At 50.8% G+C, this 17,221-nt stretch overlaps 1 protein-coding gene across 50 annotated transcripts in view; it reads right to left on the bottom strand.

Annotated features, from left to right (window-relative positions):
• DENND6B (DENN domain containing 6B) overlaps positions 1–17,221 on the bottom strand; it is a 29,237-nt gene that overhangs the window by 10,038 nt on the left and 1,978 nt on the right. For 45 of the 50 annotated variants that reach the window (XR_014845538.1, XR_014845539.1, XR_014845545.1 and 42 more), the window contains exon 1: positions 2,478–2,669. The exons of 2 other annotated variants lie outside the window; for them this stretch is intronic. Coding sequence is in view for 21 of the 48 variants with exons in the window: in XM_085025303.1 (XP_084881429.1) it covers positions 2,478–2,639 (162 nt within the window). In the remaining 27 variants the exon portion in view is untranslated. Of the gene's footprint in view, positions 1–2,289; positions 2,442–2,477; positions 2,670–17,221 lie in introns of those variants that run through there. 3 more of the 50 variants (XM_085025318.1, XM_085025320.1, XM_085025322.1) reach the window with 1 other exon arrangement.

Raw genomic sequence — 17,221 nt, 5'->3', positions numbered from 1 at the left:
AAGGTGTGGGACCCCCTCATAGCCTGTGTGCTGGGGGTCTCCATGTCTCTAGCACAGAGCGTGAACTGGTAGGTGGGGCCCTCTCCTCGAGGTCAGCTCTGTGTGCCCATGTCCAGTGCCAGCACTGGGGCCTGGCTGGGGGCAGCTGCTTAGTACCTGATTTATTGACTGAACGCAAGCAGAGCGCCCCGTCTTTGCTTCACTGGCTTTTGGGGGGAGGGTCACCTGAAACGACCCCTCTTCCCTCCCTCTTCCCTATCTGGCTGCCTCCTCATCCTCCAAGACTCAGCACAGCCCCATCCCTTCCTCCAGGCTGTGTCTGCCACAGAGCCCAGAAGGTGGTCCCCAGCCCCCCTCGCATCCCCGCACAAGCACAGGGCTGGGGTCTTCGTGCCGCTCAGCCAGGCCAAGCCCTGAGTACGCAGCTGCAGGCAGGTGCTCCAGGAGCACCGTGGGTTCAGCTGAGATGACCCCGGATTTTCCCCACCACCTCCAGGGGAGGGGACCTGTGTGGCTGCACAGACCTGAGACTAGGAGGGGCCCTGCAACCCCAACATCTCCTCCCTGAGCTATGCAGCCTGCGCTGGGCTCAGAAGTCCAAGTACACGGAGCCTTTAACAGCTCTTGCTTGAAGAGTTAAGTTCTAGAAAATCAGAGGGACCCAGTAGACGCTCTCATGATGTAATTAAGTCTGCACGTGGGCTCTGGGACGCTGGGCGGATCGCCCCTCTGTCTGTACTCCGGTCCCTTTGCCAAGTCGGGGGGTCAGGTGCGGTGGAACGGGGTCTCCGCGGAGAGCCGGGCACACTGTCAGCCCTTCTGCCGATGAGCCTCAAGAGCTCAGCAAGGCCTTGGACACACCCCCTTGTCGGCCCTGGTGTTGGCTTCCTGACAGTGGATCTCGGCCGACTGCAGTCACAGGATGCACCCCTCCTGGGTTCTCAGAAAGGTCCTGACAGCACGGTGACGTCTACCTCCAGCCTCCCACACGGGGCGGCTCCACGGTCCAGGTCACGGCCTTTGGGGCGTGGAGGCCATCCCCACAGGCCTTCAGAAGGCCTCCTTCTGAGTCGGCCACATTCTCAGCTACACCCGGGTGGGGAGGGGTGGGGAAGAGCCTCCCCCCGCCCAGCATTCCTTTATTTACATAGTTATTATTTTTATTATTTTTTCTTTTTAAGGCCAAGCCTGCGGCATATGGAAGTTCCCGGGTTTGGGTTCAAATTGGAGCTGCAGCTGCAGGCCTACACCACAGTCACAGCAATGCTGGGTCCTTAACCCACTGAGCAAGGCCAGGAATTGAACCCGTGTCCTCATGGATACTAGTCAGGTTAGTAACCTACTGATCCACCACAGTAACTCCTTTCTTTTTTTTAAACTGAAGTACGGTTGATCCACAGTGAGTCAGCTTCAGGTACACATCACGGTGATGCAGCCACAGACATACACAGATACGTGCTCTTTTTTAGGTTCTTTCCTATTACCAATTATTACAAAATATTGAGGCTCGCTCGCTGCGCTCTAGAGTAGATCCTTGTTGGTTACTGACTTTATGTGTAATAGCATGTGTATGCTAATCCCAACCTCCTAACTGATCCCTCCGATTTCCTCTTTGGTAACTGTAAGTTTGTTATCTAAGTCTGTAGATCTGTTTCTGTCTTGTAAACCAGTTCATTTGTATCATTTTATTTAAGATTCTACATATGAGCGATATCATATGGTATCTGTCTTTCTCTGACTTAGTTCACTTAGTATGATAATCTCCAAGTCTATCCACGTTGCTGCAAATGCCATTATTGCATTCTTTCTTTGGGGTGAGTAGTATTCCACAGTGTCTGTACATAGTTAGAGCCTTGCAGGCGTGGGAACCGTTCAGGCCGGGTGAGCGGGAGGCAGCCAGTGAGGAGAAAGATCACCACCGTGGCTGCAATGTGACCCGCAAGGGGTCTGGATCTGTTTCTCAGTTAACGAGGAGGTGTGCAAAGATCGTAAGCAGGAGAGCCACAAAGACCGGACTTTGGAGGACAGCAGCAAAGCTAACGGATCCGAGATCCCGTCTGCAGCCGGAGCTGTACGCCTAGTTCACAGATGAGGGGTGGAGGAGGGGAGGAGTCAAGGTCGTCCCCTGGGATTCCGGCTGGAGGAACTGAGGGGAGAAGGTATCACGGTGCGGGGAAGGGGGCGGGAGGGGAGATTCGCATTGCAGGTAAAATCAAGAGTGCCCCTCTGCTTATCCGAAGCGCAGAGCTCCCCTTTCCTCCCTCCCAACCGCAGGTCCTAGCAACTTGCCTTTCTCTCCTTTGCTCGGGGGCGCACCTTCCAGGAGGTGACAGCTACCGGGTTTCGGAGGAAGAGGCCACCTGAGAGCGGTCTGCCCGAGGGCACCTCCCCCGCAGAGGGATCCCAGGCGGCCCCCGGGCAAGGCCAGAGCCACACCCGCCCTCCCGGCCCCGCCCGCGGCCCCCGCCCCCCCTCACCTCCAGGGCCTGGCCCAGCTCCAGGTCGAAGGTGACCACGCACACGCACTCCAGCCAGGCCGAGAAGCGCGCCCAGGGGGCCCCCGGAGCCCGTGCCCCGGAGCACGGCGCCCCGAGGCGGCCGCGAGCCCGGTGGGGCTCGGCGCCCGAGCCAGCATCCATGGCTGCGGCTGCTCCGAACGGCCGCGCGTTGCCGGGGAAACGGCCGCGACGGGGGCGCCTAGCCGCGTCGGGAGAGCGCGGCGGAGCAGTCGAGCGGCGGCTGCGGACCAGAGCGGCCCGGCCGCCGCCTCGCACCCCCTGGCGGCCGGAGGAGCGCCGTGCAGCGGAGCTGCGCCGAGCCCACCAACGAGAAGGGCCCGCGGGGGCCAGAGCGGCCTCGAGGCTGGAGGAGGGAGGTGCGCGGGCGTGCGAGGCTGGCGGGTGGCGGGTCCGGCTGCGGGCGCGGCCTCCGCGGCCGCCGCGGGGACCGGCGGGTGGAGGCTGGCGGGCTCCCGCCCAGGCCGGCTTTCCTGACCGGATTTCGTCGTTACCTTGTTCCCGTTCCCACCAGGCTCACACGCTGTTTCTCGCGATTCCGAGGGTCCCTCGAGTTTTCTGCTAGGGTCGCCTCCTGGTGTGGGGTCCTGCAGAGGGCTGAGGCTTCCTGGGGCGCTGGGGCGTTGGTTTCCGCGGGCCTGGTAGGCCGTGCGTGCGGCCCCTTCCGAGCTCGTCCCTCCTCGCCTCTTGGGTCCAGTGCTCTACCCAGCATTTCTGGGCCCTTTTGTTAGGCCTTGACCGTGGTCCCAGACCTGTCAGTCCAGACACTGCATAGGTAGGACACATACTGCTTTCCTTTTCTTTTTTTAATTTTGAAAAGGGCCCCACTCCAAGACTAGTCAGGCTAGGCTAGGTTGGGGTAACAACCCCCCTAGAGGAAAACATAGGCCAAACACTCTCTGACATCAAGGACAGCAGCATCTTCTCAGATCCACCTCTTAGAATATTGACAATAAAAACAAAAATAAACAAACGGGACCTAATCAAACTGAAAAGTTTCTGCACAGCAAAGGAAACCCTAAACAAAACAAAAAGACAACCCACAGAATGGGAGAACATCTTTGCAAGTGAATCAACTGACAAGGGATTCATCTCCAAAATTTATAAACACCTTCTGCAGCTCCATACCAAAAAACAAACAACCCCATCAAAAAATGGGCAGACGATCTAAACAGACGGTTCTCCAAAGAAGACATACGGATGGCCAGGAACCACATGAAAAGATGTTCAGCGTCACTCATTAGTAGAGAAATGCACATCAAAACCACTGTGAGGTACCCCCTTACACCAGCCAGAATGGCCATCATCCAAAGGTCTGCAAACAATAAGCGCTGGAGAGGGAGGGGAGAAAAAGGAACCCTGTGACACTGTTGGTGGGATTGTAAACTGGTGCAACCACTGTGGAGAGCAGTATGGAGATTCCTCAGAAAACTAAACATAGAACGACCATTGGATCCAGCAATCCCACTCCCGGGCATCTATCCAGAGAAAACCACGACTCGCAAAGACACATGTACTCCAATGTTCATTGCAGCACTGTTTCCAATAGCCAAGACATGGAAACCACCTAAATGTCCATCGACAGAGGAGTGGATCCAGAAGAGGTGGTACATAGACACCATGGAATATGACTCAGCCATTAAAAGGAAAGAAATAATGGCATTTGTGGCAGCATGGATGGACCTAGAAACTATCATGCTAAGTGAAGTCAGTCAGACAATGAGACACCAACATCCAATGCTTTCACTGACATGTGGAATCTGAAAAAAGGACACAATGAACTTCTTTGCAGAACAAATACCGACTCACAGACTTTGAAAAACTTATGGTCTCCGGAGGAGACAGTTTGGGGGGTGGGAGGATGTGCTGGGGTTGTGGGTTGGACATCCTATAAAATTGGATTGTGATGATCATTGTATAACTATAAATGTGATAAATTCATTGAGTAAAAAAAAAAAAGTTTTCAGCAGCTTTTCCACTGCATGGACTGGTGTGAGAGTCAGGAGGTTCTCCTTGACCAGCTGTACCGACGGCCTCCCGGGTCATGGGCAGTGGAAGAGGCATTGACGGAGGCCAACTAGTTGTGAGTAACCTTGGCCTGCAAGTGACGTACGCCAGCCTGCAGTCCATGGGACAAAACCAGTCAGAGAAGGCAGTGCGACTGAGGAGTCAGAGAAACTGGTAGATGCCACAGTGCTGGCTTTGGAGGAAGGGACTGTGAGCCAAGGAAGGCAGGCAGCGTCCAGGACCTGGGACAGGCGGGGACACAGCCTCTCCCTGGAGCCTCCAGAAGGACCTGTTGTGCAGCTCTGCTGACACATTCCTGGTAGCCCCGTAGACTCATTTCAGACTGCTGCCTTCCGGAACTGTGAGATCACAGTGCATGTTAAGCCACTAAGCTTGTGGCGATTTGTGACAGCAGCCCTAGGAAACTGACATGTATAATATGCAACCTTTTCTGTCTGGTTTCTTGCACTTAGCATAATATTTTTTTCACTTAGCATAGTATTTTTGAAGTTCATCCATGTTGTTGTAGATAGAAGTTTGTTCCTTTTTACAAATAATATTCGATTGTCTGGGTATATGACATTTTCTTTACCCATCCGCAATGGAATTTTTTAAAGAATTCCCAGCTGGGGAGTTCCCATCATGGCTCAGTGGAAATGAATCTGACTAGCATCCATGAGGACTCAGGTTCAATCCCTGGCCTTGCTCAGTGGGTTAAGGATCTGGTGTTGCCATGAGCTGTGGTGTAGGTTGCAGACTCGGCTGGGATCTGGCATTGCTCTGGCTGCAGTGTAGGCCAGCAGCTACAGCTCCGATTGGACCCCTAGCCTGGGAACCTCCATATGCTGTGGGTGTGGCTCTAAAAAGAATTCCCTGTTGTGAGTTTCCTGGTGGTATAGCAGTTAAGGGATTGGGTGTTGTCATTGCGGTGGCATGGGTTCAGTCCCTAGTCCTGGAATTTCCACATGCCAAAGGCACAGCCAAAAAAAAAAAAAAAAAAAAAAAAAAAAAAGCTTAATTTTGTTTCGGTTTTTCTTGGCTGCACCTGATGCATGTGGAAGTTCCTGAGCCAGAAATCAAACCCAAGCCACTGCAGTGACAACACCAGATCCGTAAGCTGCTGCACCATAGGATAACTCTGAAAAGAGCTTAATTTTGAAAAGAAAGGAAGGAAAAGAAAGAAAGAACGAGGGAAAAAGGAAGGAAGGAAGTAAAAGAAAGCCTCAGCTGAAGTTAGAATCAGCACAGGTCTGTAGGGAGGTGCTCTCACACCCACCATCCTCAGTTACCAGAAAGAGGAAGAGAGTTGCTTCTGCTTTTTTTTTCTTTTTTTCTTTTTAGGGCCACACCCACGGCATATGGAAGTTCCCAGGCTAGGGGTTTAATCAGTGCCGTAGGTGCCAGCCTCCGCCACAGCCACAGCAACACGGGATCCGAGCCGCGTCTGCAACCTACACCACAGCTCACGGCAACGCCGGATCGTTAACCCACTGAGCAAGGCCAGGGAGGGAACCCGCAACCTCATGGTTCCTAGTCGGATTCGTTAACCACTGCGCCACGACGGGAACTCCAATGCCGGGGATTCTTATGCCACTGAGCAAGATCCCAGAGGGCCAGGGATTGAACCGGCTATCTCACGGTTCCTAGTTTGATTTGTTTCCGCTGTATGCCACAACAAGGACTCCCCCCCCCCTTTTTTTTTTTTTAGGGCTGCTCCTGTGGCATATGGAGTTTCCCAGGCTAGGGGTCCGATGGGAGCTGTAGCCGCTGGCCTATGCCATAGCCACAGCAACGCCAGATCCAAGCTGCATCTGTGACCTACACCACAGCTCATGGTAACACCAGATTCTTAATCCACTGATCGAGGCCAGGGATCAAACCTGTGTCCTCATGGATACTAGTCAGATTTGTTTCTGCTGAGCCATGATGACACCTCCTGCTTTTTTTTTTTTTTTTTGCCGTTTTTTTAGGGCCACACCGCGGCATATGTCATATGGAACTTCCCAGGCTAGGCGTCGAATCAGAGCTGCAGCTGCCGGCCTGCACCAGCAGAGCGACCCAAGATCTGAGCCTCATCTGCGACCACAGCACACGCCAATGTTGGATCCTCGACCCACTGAGCGAGGCCAGGGATCGACCCCCGGTCTTCACGGATCCTAGTCGGGTTCCTTTCCACTGAGCCACAGCAGGACCTCCCTCTACTTTCCGTCCAGCAGGAAGAAGAGCACTTCCCGCAGCACAAAGACAGTCCGGCCAATCAGAGACTGTTGCAGTCCAGCAGATGGGAAGCCTTCGTTCTCCTCCAGTGAACTCTGGTCATCACAGCCCCTCCCGGCGCCCCCTTCCCTACAAACGCCAGCTCCCTTGCCTTGTCTCCTGGATCTGCCTGTGGTCCGCTGTAATTTCCACGTCCGCAGTTGTGATTGCTCTGGTTATTCCTAAATAAACTTGCATTTGCGGGTGAAATAACTCGTTATTCTGGTAGGAATGTTCACACGCCCGTTCATGGACGTTCACACTGTTTCCAGGTTTTGCCTGTTCTGAATGATGCTGCTGTGTACATCTATGTACAAGCCTGTGTACGGACACGTTTTAATTTCTCTTAGGTCATTACCAAGGGGTGAAATTGTTGGGCTGTATGTTAAGTTTGTGTTTAACTTTTTAAGAAACTGTAGGAGTTCCTGCTGTGGAGCACTGGGTTAACCATCTGGATTTGCCACTGCAGTGTCATGGGTTCAATCCCCTGCCCAGCCAAGTGGGCTAAGGATCAGACATTGCCAAAGTCATGGAGTAGTTTGAAGCTGTGGCTCAGATTGGATCCCTGCCAAAAGAAGAAAAAGGAAGGAAAGAAAGAAAAGAAAGGAGTTCCTGTCGTGCCTCAGTGGTTAACGAATCCGACTAGGAACCATGAGGTTGCGGGTTCGATCCCTGGCCTTGCTCAGTGGGTTAAGGATCCAGCATTGCCATGAGCTGTGGTGTAGGTTGCAGACGTGTCTCGGATCCTGTGTTGCTGTGGCTCTGGCGTAGGCCAGCAGCTACAGGTCCGATTTGACCCCTAGCCTGGGAATCTCCACACGCCTTGGGTGTGGCTCTAAAAAGACCCCCCCCAAAAAAAAAGAAAAAAAAAGAAAAACTGTCAAACTATGTTCCAAAGTGGCTTTACCATCAGCAATGTATGAAGTTTCCAGTTTGTCCACATCCTGGTCCTCGTGTGATGTGCTCAGCCTTTTCTCTGCAGCCATCCCAGAAGCTATGCAATGATATCTCACGTGGGTTAACTTAGCTTTTCCCTAATGATTACTGAAGTCGAGCCTCTTCTCACGTGCTCATGAGTCATTTGCATTACCTTCTTTGGTAAAATGTTTATTCAATTTGTTTTTTATTTTATTTTTTTAGGGCTACACCTGTGGCATATGGAGGTTCCCAGGCTAGGGGTCCAGTTGGAGCAGTTGCTGCCAGCCTATGCAAAAGCCACAGCAATTCCAGATCCAGGCGGCATCTGCGACCTACACCACAGCTCACAGCAACACCAGATCTTTAACCTACTGAGCAAGGCCAGGGATCGAACCCGCAACCTCCTGATTCCTAGTCGGATTCGTTTCAACTGTGCTACGATGGGAACGCCTTCATATCTTTTGACTTTTGTTTTTGTTGTTGTTGCTGTTTTGCTTTTTTAGGGCCGCACCCATGGCATATGGAAGTTCCCAGGCTAGAGGTCGAATTGGAGATGCAGCTGCCGGCCTACACCACAGCCATAGCAACACCAGATCTGAGCCACATCTGCGACCTACACCACAGCTCACGGCAATGCCGGATCCTTAACCCACTGATGGAGGCCAGGGATCGAACCCACAACCTTATGGTTCCTAGTTGGATTCGTTTCTGCTGTGCCACGATGGGAACTCCCTTATCTTTTATTTTTAATTGTACTTTTTGAAGAACAAAGGTTTTTAATTTTGATGAAGCCGAAGTTGTTAATATTTGTCTTTCCCATAGTCTGCGCTTATGATGTCACATGCAATAATCTTTTCCTAACCCCAGCTCCTAACCCAAACAATCTCTCCACACAACTTTGTAAATCAACTATACCTCAGTTTAAAAAAGAAAAAGAGGAAGTTCCTGTCATAGCGTATTGGAAAGGAATCCGACTAGGAACCATGAGGTTTTAGGTTCGATCCCTGGCCTTGCTCAGTGGGTTAAGGATCCAGCGTTGCCGTTTCAGCTGTGGTGTAGGTCGCAGATGCAGCTCGGATCCCGTGTTGCTATTGCTGTGGCGTAGGCTGGCAGCTGTAGCTCCGATTTGACCCCTAGCCTGGGAACCTCCATATGCCGCGGGCACTGCCCTAAAAAGACCGAAAAAATTAAAAAAATTTTTTTTAATTTAAAAAAAAGAAAAAAAAAGATTTTATTTTATATTTCTTCTGGAATTATTTCACGTTTAAGGTCTGTAATTCATTTGGAACTAATTTGTATGTGTGGTGTGGAGGGTTTCATTTCTTTTTTTTTCTTTTTTTGAATATGGGTAACCAACTTTTCTAGTATCATTTGTTAACAAGAAATTTCTGGAGTTAAGGATCCAGCGTTGACGCTGCAGTGGCTCGGGTCGCTGCTGTGGTGTGAGTTTGATCCCTGGCCCTTCTACAGATGCTACAGGTTCACCAAAAAGAGAGCGAGAACGAGCAAAGACAGTGCCTCCCTATTGAATTGACTTAGCACCTTTATAAAAAGTCACTTGTTGGCGTTCCCGTTATGGCTCCGCAGGTTAAGAATCCAGCTAGTATCCATGAGGACTCAGGTTCGGTCCCTGGCCTGCTCAGCGGGTTAAGGCTCTGGTGTCGCCTCGAGCTTCAGTGTAGGTCGCAGACGCAGCTCAGCTGGCATGGCCATGAGCTGTGCTGCGGGTCACAGGCACGGCTCCGATCCCTCATTGCGGTGGCTGTGGTGTAGGCCGGCAGCTGTAGCTCTGATTTGACCCCTAGCCTGGGAACTAACATATGCTGAGGGTGTGGCCATAAAAAGAAAAGTCAATTGATCATATTTGTGAAGGCATATTTAATTTTTTTTTCTTGGACACACCCACCTGAAGTTGCCGGGCCAGGGATCACATCCTGGCTGGAGCCAGGACCCAGGCCACAGCTGCAGCCGTGTTGGATCCTTAACCCACTGTGCCAGGCCAGGGACCAAGCCAGCACCTCCACAGAGACAAGCTAGATCATTAACCCACTGTGGCATGGGGGTACCTCTGTGAGGGTTTATTTTTCGACTGTCTATTCTGTTCCATTGATATGTATGCCCACCCTTATGCCAATTCTATGCTGTTTTGATTATTCTAGCTTTAGAGCACATTTTGAATTTGAGAAGCGTAAATCCTCCACCTTTGTTCTTTTTCAAAACCGTTTGGGCTGTCTGGAGCCTGTGCATTTCTGTGTAAATTGTAGCATCAGCTTGTTAATTTCTACGAAAGCAAATAAAAAACCCGCCTGTTCAAAAATTCCCAGATATTCCGTCTGTTGATCAGGTTTGGGGAGAATCGCCATCCTGGCGATCCCGAGCCTCTTAGTCCATGAACACAGCATGTCTCTCTGGAGGTCTTCCCTGCTTTCTCTCAGCAATACTTTGTGATTTCATTGCATGGGCACAGCACGCCGCCGGGTCGGCTGATCTTTAGCAGGGCATCGCTTTCATGCCGGGATTTCTAACAGGGAAAGGAGAAGACGATGAGATCAGCAAAGGGAGAAGGCTCGGGGGGGGGGGGGGCAAAGTGTGGGGGAGACCAGAGGCCAGCTTCCAGGGTCCTCATTTAGTCGCATGGGACAAACCTCATGGTCCCGGTGAGGGTGACAGAGAACGTCGAATGCTGTCAACCAGGGAAGGTCGTTAGAAACGCCGCACCCACGGTTTTATTGGGAGCTTATATTTATTTGCTCCGGCTGCTATAACAAATGGATACAAACTTGGAGCCTTAAAACAACAGAACTTTGTTCTCTCAGAGCTCACAAGTCCAGGAGGCCGGAAGGCTGAAATCAAGGTGTCAGCAGGGCTGGTTCCTTCCAGAGGATTTGAGGGGTGATCCATTTCCCGCCTCTCTGCTAACTTCTGGTTGCTGCCAGCCACCGCTGGGGTACCTTGGCTCCTAGATCCCTCCGACCTCTGTCTCTGTCTTTACGGGACTCTCCCCGTGTCTTCTCTCCTTTTCCTAAAAGGGGACGTCATTGGATTTAAGACCCACCCTGATCCAGGACGATCTATCTTGAGATCTTAATTACGTCTGCAAAGGCCCTTTTTCCATTTGCAGGTTTCGGGTAGCTTTATCTCTGAGGGAAGGACACTGTTTACGCCGCCACCGCAGAGCTGGTCAGATAAGCAGCCTCTGCCTGGGGCCTGTCAAAATTCCAGGCACCCAGAAGGAAAGCCGACTTTTGCATAAATCATAATGCTCCTACAATCAGTTTAGGGACCACTAGCCCTCCTGATCATTTCTGGGAATGCTGGGAACCCTCCCAAAATCCAGGGTCACAGATGCCAGTCAAGGGGGAACTTTCTAAGCAGGGTTTTGGTTTGGTTTCGGTTTGGGCTTTTTGGTATTTTTTTGGTCTTTATATCTTTTTAGGGCTGCACCCGCGGCATGTGGAGGTTCCCAGGCTAGGGGTCAAATTGGAGCTACAGCACAGCAACACCAGATCCAAGCCGCCTCTGCCACCTACACCACAGCTCATGGCAACGCCAGATCCTCAACTCACTGAGCGAGGCCGGGGATCGAACCCCTAACCTCATGGTTCCTAGTTGGTGGTCATTTCTGCGGTGCCAGAAGGGAACTCCTGCATCAACCCTTTTCTGTATGTAGTTTTGCTATGTTTGTTCATAAGTATTTCATCCATTTTGAGGTAATTGTTCTTAATTGCATTTCAGATTGTTTGTTTCTAGCATATAGCAATATAACTGCTGTTTGTATATTGGTGGTGTATCCTGTGACCTTGTTAAGCTAGTTTATTGTTTTTAGTAGATTTTGGGGGGTAAATTTCTTAGGAGTTTCTAAATGGATAATCATGCCTTTTTTGGGGGGGGCATACCTGTGGCATATAGAAGTTCCGAGGCTAGATGTCACTTTGGAGCCTTAGCCACCAGCTGACGCCACAAACACAGCAATGCCAGATCGGAGCCACATCTGTGACTTAATGGTGAAGCTTGCAGCACCACCCAATTCTTAACCCACTGAGCAAGGCCAGGGGTTGCACCCACATCCTCATGGGTACTAGTGCTAAAAGAGCAAAATAAAATAAAACATTTTTTCTTGCCTTATTGCACTAACTAACACATTTAGTGCAGTGTAGAATCATTTCAAAGACTTCTGTTTCTTTCTTTCTTCTCTTTTTGACATTCCCATTATGTGGACGTTACACCTTTTGTAGTTGTCCCACAGATCTCGGATATCCTGGTTTTTTTAGTCTTTGTTCCCTTCCTTTGCTTTTCATTTTTATTTTTAACTTTATTTTTTTGGGGCCAAACCCGCCACGTATGGAGGTTTCCAGGCTAGGGGTCAAATCGGGGCTGTAGCCGCCGGCCTACACCACAGTCTCAGCAATGTCAGATCTGAGCCGCATCGGAGACCTACCCCACAGTTCACGGTAATGCCGGATCCATAACCCACTGAGTGAGGGCAGGGATTGAACCTGTGCCCTCATAGATGCTAATTGGAGTTGTTTCTGCTGAGCCATGATGGGAACTCCCTGCTTTTCAGTTTTTGAAGATTCTATTGATACATCCTCAAGTTCAGAGATTCTTTCCTCAGTCTTATCCAATCTGCTAACAAGCCCATCAGAGGCAGTCTTCGTTTCTGTACAGCGTTTCTGATCTCTGATATTTCTTTTCGGTTCTTTCTGAGGATTTCCATCTCTCTGCTCACATGGCCTGCTGCTCTTGCGTGCGGTCTCCGGTCTCCTTTGTCCATTGGAGGCCTCAGCGTATCAATCATAGCTGGTAGATTTCCAGCCTGACAATTCCAACATCCCTGCTGAATTTGGTTCTGAACCTTGGTCTGTCTCTTCACACTGCGTTTTTTTGTCTTTTAATTGTGGAATTTGCCTTGTAACTTTGCCCCGATGGCTGGACACGACAAGCTGGGAGAAAAGAACCGCTCCAGGGAGTCTTTTGTGATGTGGGTCTTGGACCGGCTGTGCCACCTACGTTTTATGTTTGGTTTACTGAGAATGTTTTTATCTCACCTTAATTTTTCCTTCCACCTTCTTTTTTGATGGATAGTATTGCTGAGTATTGAATTTATTCATCGACGGAATTTCTTTATCCTTCGGCACTTAGAATGTGCCATTTTCCTGCCAGTGGCCTCCGTGGTCTCTTGGGAGAGGTCCGCTCTGGACTCTGTATCGTTGTTCCCCTTTATGTGAGGGGTCGCTTTTTTCTTGCTGCTTTCAGAGTTTTCTTTGGCTTTGACATGCAGGAACTTGCTTATGGTGTCTGGTGTGGATCTGCTGGTGTTTATCCTACTTAGTTTGTGGAGCAGCGGTCTTCTGAACCCCTGGTCTGGGCCTTGCTGTACTGTGGGGGCTCCTGAAGGCAGGAACAGGACACAACCACAGTTCCTCCTCTTCCAATCATGCTCCAGAGGCACATCTGTCCGATACCACTGTTTTACTCTTTCTAATTTACTGGTGAATAATTTTGCGTTTGGTGATCTTAGTGATAGAATTTGTTTTACTTGGGCCTTTTGGGTCAGAAAGACTGTGTAGCTTGGCTTTTTTTCTAACCGTCCTATGTACACTATCAGGCAGTTTGTTTGCTTGCTTGTTTGTTTGTTTGTTTATTGTCTTTTCTAGGGCCGCGCGCACAGCCTATGGAGGTTCCCAGGCTAGGGATCTAATCGGAGCTGTAGCTGCTGGCCTACGCCACAGCCACAGCAATGCTGGGTCCCTAACCCACTGAGCGAGGCAGTTTAGAAGAGAAATCTATTAAAGAGCCATACCTGTCAACTAGGTCTTGTGACCACTTGCAGAGGCAAAGATTGTAGTAGTTTTGCATATTTCTTCTTTGCATATTATGGTGTATAAAGTAACCATTTCCTCCTCTATCCTTTCCATTTTTAAGAACATACAAAAAGGTGTCAGAAATTTACTATTTTTTTAAAATTTTTTTTTGTCTTTTTAGGGCTGCACCCACGGCATATGGAGGTTCCCAGGCTAGGGGTTCAGTCGGAGCTGCAGCGGCTGGCCTACACCAGAGCCAGAGCAACTCGGGATCCGAGCCATGTCTGTGAACTACACCACAGCTCATGGCAACGCCGGATCCTTAACCCACTGAGCGAGGCCAGGGATCGAACCTGAGTCCTCATGGATGCTAGTCATGTTCGTTAACCACAGAGCCACGACAGGAACTCCACTATTTAGTTTTAATGTTATACATAGTAGAATATTCAGTGGGTTGGTGACAGAATTTGCGGAGTAATTAATGTAGCCAGTTTTGATGATGCAATGACTACTGGGACTGTGCATATGGTGTTTTGGGGAAAGTGAGAATTTCTTCACTTGCAATAAGGATGGATGTGCATTGTTAGGTGAAAATATAGCATTGTTTTGTTTGCATGGAAGTTCAAATATGTTTGAAAGGATGCATACAGAAGCTGACTTTCCAGAGGGTTGGACCCTGCGCATTTTCCATGCACCACTTCATCTCCAAACCCACCTCCCTTTGCCTGCTGTTCATTGATGGAGCTGGATCCCAGAAGCATTTCTTTTTTTCCAGTTGGCACAATCTTCAGCTTTGCTGGTAGTAAGTGCTGGAAGGTCACCGCTGGAGGAAGGGGCTTGCTGGTTTAGGTTTGCCTTCTTTTTCTTCTTGCTCCTGCTGCACAGCTGCCAGAGGCACATGTGAGAGACACGCAGTGGTGCCAGCTTTGAGAATGGCTTCCCACCCAATACCAGCTGTGCCCCCACTGGCAGATTCTTGGTGATTTCCGAGGCTCAGTCAGCCTACACCTTGGAAGGGGGCATTGCTGCCCGTCAGCCTCTGCTCGGTAATGGTGGATCAGCTCTGTCCCTGGACAACTCAGGGAACGTCTGTCTGTAACTTCCACTGGCGGCAGACACACAACTTTCCAGCACAGAGTGAGCTCTCACCTTTGGGAAGGGACCCCTGCCAAGTTGTGTCCTTTCTTGAATGTAAAGTTTTTTACTCTTTTAGGAGGAGTTCCCATCTTGGTTCAGTGGTTAATGAATCCCTGGCCTTGTTCAGTGGGTTAAGGATCTGGCATTGTCGTGTGGTATAGGTCACAGATGTGGTTCGGATCTGGCGTTGCTGTGGCTGTGGTATAGGCTGGCGGCTACAGCTCCGATTAGACCCCTAGCCTGGGAACCTCCATATGCCACAGGAGTGGCCCTAGAAATGTCAAAAAAAAAAAAAAAAAGTTTTTTACTCTATTATAATGAATCCCCTTTTCAGTATTTTTTTTTCTATTTTTCAGCTGCCCCCACGGCATGTGGAAGTCAGGGATTGAATCTGAGCCACGGCTGAGACCTACCCCACAGCTGCAGCAATGCTGGATCCTAAACCTGCTGTGTGGGCTCAAGATTGAACCAGCACCTCCACAGAGACAAGCCAGATCATTAACCCACTGTACCGCAGCGGGAACTCCCACCTTATCAGCGACTTTTATAACAAATCTTCTCTGAGGTCACTGTGCGGTCTCTGTCCCCCTGTTGGCTACGACAACTGATACTAGGAGGGAAAACCCGGCAGAGAACAGGGCTGCGAGCGCCTGTGTGCATGCATGTGTGCACCCACGCAGGTGTGTGTCTGTAGCTTTGAGACTTGAAATAGGCTGGCCGGGGAAGCACTCACGGACAGGAGGACACTGGAGTAGGATCACAGAGGTGAGTCAGTGACCATGGCGGAACCAGAGTGTGGCAGGAGCTTCTCGTGACTGGAGCTAAATGAGCAAGGGCCAGAGCACGTAGGAGACCCAGCTGTGTAGGACCTGTGGGTGGCAGCAAGGCCTGGCTTTCATGCAGTGTGCAACGGAGCCCCGGGGGAGGGATGGGATTGGACTCGTTTTCACTGGTGCCATGCTGATTACACACGCTGGTCTCCGGCAAGTATGCAGGACGGAAGCAGGGAGCCTGTTGGGAGGCTGCTGCCTTGAGTCAGGTGAGAGAAACCGTTTTTGGGCCAGGACTAGTGGTGGAGAGCTGGCCTCAGAAGCGCAGCGATCTGCTGATGAATCCTACGGGGTGGGGGAGGGGAGGGGCCCTAGCTGAGCCCAGGGATTCTGGCCTGAGCCCAGGAAGGGCATAATGATCGGGTGGTAGGCATTCACGGCAGGACACAGTGGGAGCATCTCAAGCGCTGAGCCCCTAGCTCTGAGCCCCTTCTCTGTAGCTCTACCCACAGCACCTCCAGCCTGGGTGGCAGATGTCTTCCTTTGCAGGGCCTGTAATTTATTCTCGCTTTCTTACCCCCACTTCCTGAAAGTGCGCCCCACAGAACTTGCCAGAAATTTGCCCTGCAGGATACCTGGAAAAGGTGTGCGGGGTGGGTGGGTGGGGGGAAGGTCTCCGCAGATGCTGGACGAGGAAAAGCCAGGGCCTCTCACCCGTGGAGCAGCCCCGGAGCAAATCCTCTCCCGCAATCTCTTCAGCGCCCTCTGCTGACAAGGCTCGGCATAGGCCAGGGCTCAAATCCATTTTCGCCGAGGCAGCAGGTTAAGTGGCGTGAAGGTCAGATGTTCCTTGCGTGTTCCGATTTCTTTCTCTATCGTTTCTCATGGTTCACGCTGACACGTGAAATAAAAATTCTCATTTTACAGATTAATTTATTGAGTTCAACAACTCCAACAAATGCTAAATGGGAATATTTTATTTTTGTCTTTTATTTTATTTTATTTTATTTTTTGTCTTTTTTTGCTATTTCTTGGGCCGCTCCCACGGCATATGGAAGTTCCCAGGCTAGGGGTCTAATCAGAGCTGTAGCCACAGGCCTACGCCAGAGCCACAGCAACGTCGGATCCGAGCCGTGTCTGCAACCTACACCACAGCTCACGGCAATGCCGGATCGTTAACCCACTGAGCAAGGGCAGGGACCGAACCCGTGACCTCATGGTTCCTAGTCGGATTCGCTAACCACTGCGCCACGACGGGAACTCCTTGTCTTTTATTTTTAATTGTAATGAAGGAATGAATGAATGAATGAATTTAGCCATTTTAGGGCCGCACCCACGGAATACAGCGGTTCCCAGGCTAGGGGTCAGATCGGAGCTATAGCTGCCGGCCGACGCCACAGCCACAGCAAGGCCAGATCCCAGCCAGTTTGTGACCTACACCACAGCTCATGGCAACACGGGATCCTTAACCTACTGAGCGAGGCCAGGGATCGAACCCGCAACCTCATGGTTCCTACTCGGATTCCTTTCTGCTGCGCCATGACAGGAACTCCTGTTTTTGCCTTTTTGGGGCCTCCCCTGGGACATATGGAAGTTCTCAAGAATCCGAGCTGTAGCTGCCGGCCAACACCACAGCCACAGCCACCTGGGATCCGAGCCGGGTCTGCAACTTACACTACAGCTCACGGCAAGGACGGATCCTTAACCCACTGAGTGGGGCCAGGGCGTCCTCACGGATACTAATCGGGTTTGTTATCGCTGAGTCACTACAGGAACTCCGGGAACATGTATTAATGGGAAAAATACTTCAGGA

The sequence above is a fragment of the Sus scrofa genome, chromosome 5, assembly GCF_054392235.1.
Source record: "Sus scrofa isolate SSC_HxYL_T2T_F1_AM1 chromosome 5, Sscrofa_HxYL_maternal_Yorkshire_Landrace_v2.0, whole genome shotgun sequence".
NCBI lineage: Eukaryota > Metazoa > Chordata > Mammalia > Artiodactyla > Suidae > Sus > Sus scrofa.
This window is presented reverse-complemented; position numbering and strand designations above follow the sequence as displayed.